At 39.3% G+C, this 4,359-nt stretch overlaps 1 protein-coding gene across 1 annotated transcript in view; it reads left to right on the forward strand.

The window, feature by feature from the left end:
• The window catches only part of sstr3 (somatostatin receptor 3), a 29,543-nt gene extending 25,478 nt beyond the window's left edge, over positions 1-4,065 (forward strand). The window contains exon 2 of the mRNA XM_056453557.1: positions 1-4,065. This exon is cut by the window's left edge and continues 1,023 nt beyond it. Within this exon, the coding sequence (XP_056309532.1) occupies positions 1-466 (466 nt within the window). The 3' untranslated portion in view covers positions 467-4,065.
• The last annotated feature ends 294 nt before the right edge of the window (positions 4,066-4,359 follow it).

Consider the following 4,359-nt stretch of genomic DNA (forward strand, 5'->3'; position numbering starts at 1 on the left):
GGATAACTTCAAGAGAGGTTTCCGTAAGGCCTTGTGCCGCTCCTCTCGAAGAGTTGAAAACCACGAACCCACCGAGCAGCAGCAGCAGCATCAAGAGGAGCGAAGACGAGTGTTGATGCCGAGGGAAAGCCTTAGAAGAGCGGTGAGAAATGAAGAGGATGAGGAGGAAGAAGAATACAGGGAGGAAATGACAGAGATGACGGAAATCTGCAGGATTACTCAGAATGGAAACGGAAGCGGACAGCCTGAAAGTACCCGAGCGCTTTTCTTAGAGAGACCTTCGGGCACAGGGGTTTCAGAGGTCTGTTCCCCTGACAGGAGAGGCACGTGCGGGGATGTGGTTGGTAAAGGACCAGGCTTTGGACCTGCTGCAACCCTGTTGAATGGGGCTAAAAATGGCAATGTGAAAACTCTGCCAGAGGAACCGGTAGAAAAGAACAGCTCACTGGAGATCAGCTACTTGTAAACCTTGTGAGTTGTGTCAGCTGGATAAACAGTGTTATTGTACATGCCTTTGTAGTTATTTCCTTTTCTGGAGTCTATTTGGCTGCATTTACACTGCAGATCTTGATGGTCAATTCTGATTTTTCTGAGTGTACTCAATTGTTTTTTGATGGGCCAATTACATCTGATATCCACATCTGATACATCTGATATACAGCTGATATCCACATTCATACTATAAACAACAAAGATGCTTTGACTCTGGGATAAAAACAACCCAGGGTCTTTGTGAAAGTGTACCCCTATATACATCTATGGAGATTGCCATATACGTCCCAGGTGGTACATTTTGCAGTTTTTTTTTTCATGAATCCGCCAGGGGCCGCTGGGTATGCTTTTTCAGATCTCAAATTTCTCTCTCGAATACCTTTTTGTGCCTGCTCTTCTCACGTAAATTCACTAGAGGCCACTGTTGACTGAATGACTGACCAACTGTCCAATTACCCCAACCCACCCCCTTCCCTAAACCCATCCAATAATGTTTTAAAAAACACAGATTGACCAGCGCCCAGCCCTTTCCCTAAACCCAAACGACAGCATTTTGAAAAGCAATCCAGAAAAAGAAAAGCCCTCTCCTGACTTTTACAACGTTTTCAGATTTTACCACGTCCTCACCCTGGTATTTACTTGTTTATTTTATTTTTTGGCTTTTGTTTTACTTGCTTTCTGAAATTGTTTTTGGCCAGACTCAAACCCTGTCGTCGCAGAACTCCTGTGAGCCACCAGACAAACTGGTAACAGCGGGAAAGCCGTCCATATAGAGGTAGGCAGTAAACTGCTAGCACGAAAATGAACGGCGTCATACCGCCCCATAGCATTCGTTTTAAAGACAAAATGCAGCCATATGTGTACCTCTGGCTACATAATTCGCGATCTCCAGAAATGTATATAGGGCTACGTTTTCAGAATGAGCCTATGTTGCATAAAAATAGCAGTTGCTGATTCTTTGCTCCATTCCATTTTTAATCTGTTTGCAGGGTTTACTAAGAGCTGTCTCACATACATGGCATACTTAAGCACTGTATTTCTCTCTCTCTCTCTCTCTATACTTTTTAAGAAAAGTTAATTTGTTATATATTACATAAAAGTTCACTATAGCCATCCATTTAAATTTTCGACTAGTAAGCATTTGAATGTCATGTCCATGTGGTATAAAGTATGCACAATTTGACCAAAATAGTTTTTACATCATGTATGCAACAGTTTTATATTGTTTACATGACAAATGCCACTCTCTCTCTCTCTCTCTCTCTCTCTCTCTCTCTCTCTCTCTCTCTCATGCTGCTTAAATGCATTTATGTGTGCTACATAAAAAAATTGTCCTTGTATATGAGATTTAGGGTGCTTTCACACCTGCCTTATTTAGTTCGGTTAAATCACACTAGAGTTTGTTTTTCCTCTTGGTGCAGTTCATTTGGGCATGTGTGAATGTGGCAATCGCACTGGAGTGTGCACCAAAAGTGGACCAAAAAAAGCGTACCGAGACCTCCTTGAAGAGGTTCGTTTGTGGTGAGAACATGATCTGAACTTAAACAGACCAATTTGCAGAAAGTACTTCGCCTTTTTGGACTAGGCCAGCTGTCATAGTATGATGAGCTGTCCCATCTTATGTGGTGTGGAGGAACAGGCTGACAGCGCTTTACAAACAATTTTAAACAGAGAGAGAGGGAAAAACATTACCTGATGGATCGTTGGTAATATTTCCAGAAGATGACCATGTCACAGTTTAGCTAAATTAATTCACGCCTCCTCCTGAAGTGACTTACGATGTGCCTTCACCGTTTGCAATGCATTAAAACATTGGTTGTGCAGCGACCGCGCTACATTCTCAAAATGTATAGTTTGTCTAAAGTGATGTATACAAGCTATATACTATACTATGACCAGGGATACAATCAGCCAGCGCAGTCGTCCCTCCATAGTAAAAAGCGACATTTCATGTCTGCCAGTTTGTTTACTTGTGGGAGTTCCAATGGCATTTTTGGCATGTTAATTCGTTCAATTACATCTGGCCAATGAGTGATCTGGATTTTGTCACATGACTGGTTTTTAGTTCGAACCAAAGCAATCAGTGTGATGTAAAAAGGACCCAAAAACAGCAGAAAAATGCTACAATGTATCATTTGTTGCACTTGGTCTGAACCAAATGAACCGAACCACAGATGTTAAATCACCCTTAAGGTTTAGGACTTATGTAGGACTCAGAGTTAATGTCATTTGCCACCATTTTTCAAAGGTGTACAACTTTTTATTGACTGATGAAAATCCAATCTACCTGCTTACACTTTTCATTCATATTGATTCTATTTCCTCATGAGGCCTGAAACCAATCTGAGTGTATCAGACTCCATGGGGACTTTTTCCTGCTTACATGTGTTTGAGCCATATCCGATCTTTGCAACATGGGAGGAAAAATTGGAATTGTGCCCCTTGCTATGTGACTATGCAGTGTAAATGCGGCCTTTAGGACTGAATTTACTATGAAATTTCTTTCTAGAGATTAGCCCTGGTTAAACGGAAGTGTAAAATCTGTAAACAGAATCTGAATCTGTATTGCCTTATTTAATGGACAGCAAATCCAAGCAAGAGTTTTCTGCAGCATTCCGCAGTCCATGGTACAACAACCTATATGGGACCTGCACTACAATATGTGAAGCATCTGTGTGCCTTTTTCTAAAATTGTTTAGGAGATTTAATCAATGCAGCGAAGACATGGCACTAGATCACCAAGTACGTTTACATGCACTTCTGCTTGATTAGCTGTGTGTGTAGATCTACTAAGTGTGACTTGTAGCATAACATTACAGAGAGGATTTTGTATATGTAAACAGATCTGTGATTATACACCGCATCATTTCCTACATCAGCTTGTAGATTTCTATAAATGTATTTTGTATGTGCTTTTGCCTTAATTGTAAAAGTGTTGTACACTTCTGTTGCAAACAGGTCTGCAAATTTAATTGAATCGCGTTGTAATATTATACAATTTTGTGCTGTCTATCAGCTGTGTTCTTGTTTATTGGCATTGCTTGAAATATTACACAAATATTCAACTGGACATGATTATCAGCCCTAAAATGGAATGCTATTCGGCTTAGCTTTTTGAGTCTCATCTGTTTAAAATATATTATGATACTGTTAATGCACCATGGTTATAATGAATGTTTAAAATGAATCTATTTTTCATGAATAAGTTTGTGCTGGGAGACTAAAGGCCTGTTCTCCCTGATCATGATAATGATAGCAGAGTTCATCCCACAACTATAGCAGTAGCAATGGAATTGGTTTAAAACTTGGGCTGGGCCGATAAACGATATTATATCGAATTTCCCTAAAATGTATGTCAGTAACAATGATAAGCTCTGGATCTCTTTACTCTGTAGTGATCTAAAAGACAATCACACAACAGAAATGTGCAACAATGGGAATCTAAAGGTGTGTTGATATATGAGATACATCAAATTTTCAGCCACCAAAAATTATTGGCTGAAAATGTTATACCATTTAATGGACCCTCTAATTTTTGTGGCTTCAGTCATTGTTGGGATACTCTTAAACCTGGAAGCATTAACAACTTATATATATTGATATATATATATATATATATATATATATATATATATATCGTGATCGTTTAATATGGGAAATAATTATTGAGATTGCATTTTTGCCATATCGCCCAGCCCTATTTAAAACTTTATTTATCAAGCTGATGATGGATTAAAAATACTGAAAGCCAGTTAGATTGAATTTGATGTGGCAGACGACTAAACAAATTGACATAGCGTGCAGGTGTGGATGGTAAATTAGTTACCGTTATACTGTACTTCAGTGTTTCTCAACCATGTTCCTGGA

This window comes from Danio aesculapii, chromosome 3, assembly GCF_903798145.1.
Source record: "Danio aesculapii chromosome 3, fDanAes4.1, whole genome shotgun sequence".
Lineage (NCBI taxonomy): Eukaryota > Metazoa > Chordata > Actinopteri > Cypriniformes > Danionidae > Danio > Danio aesculapii.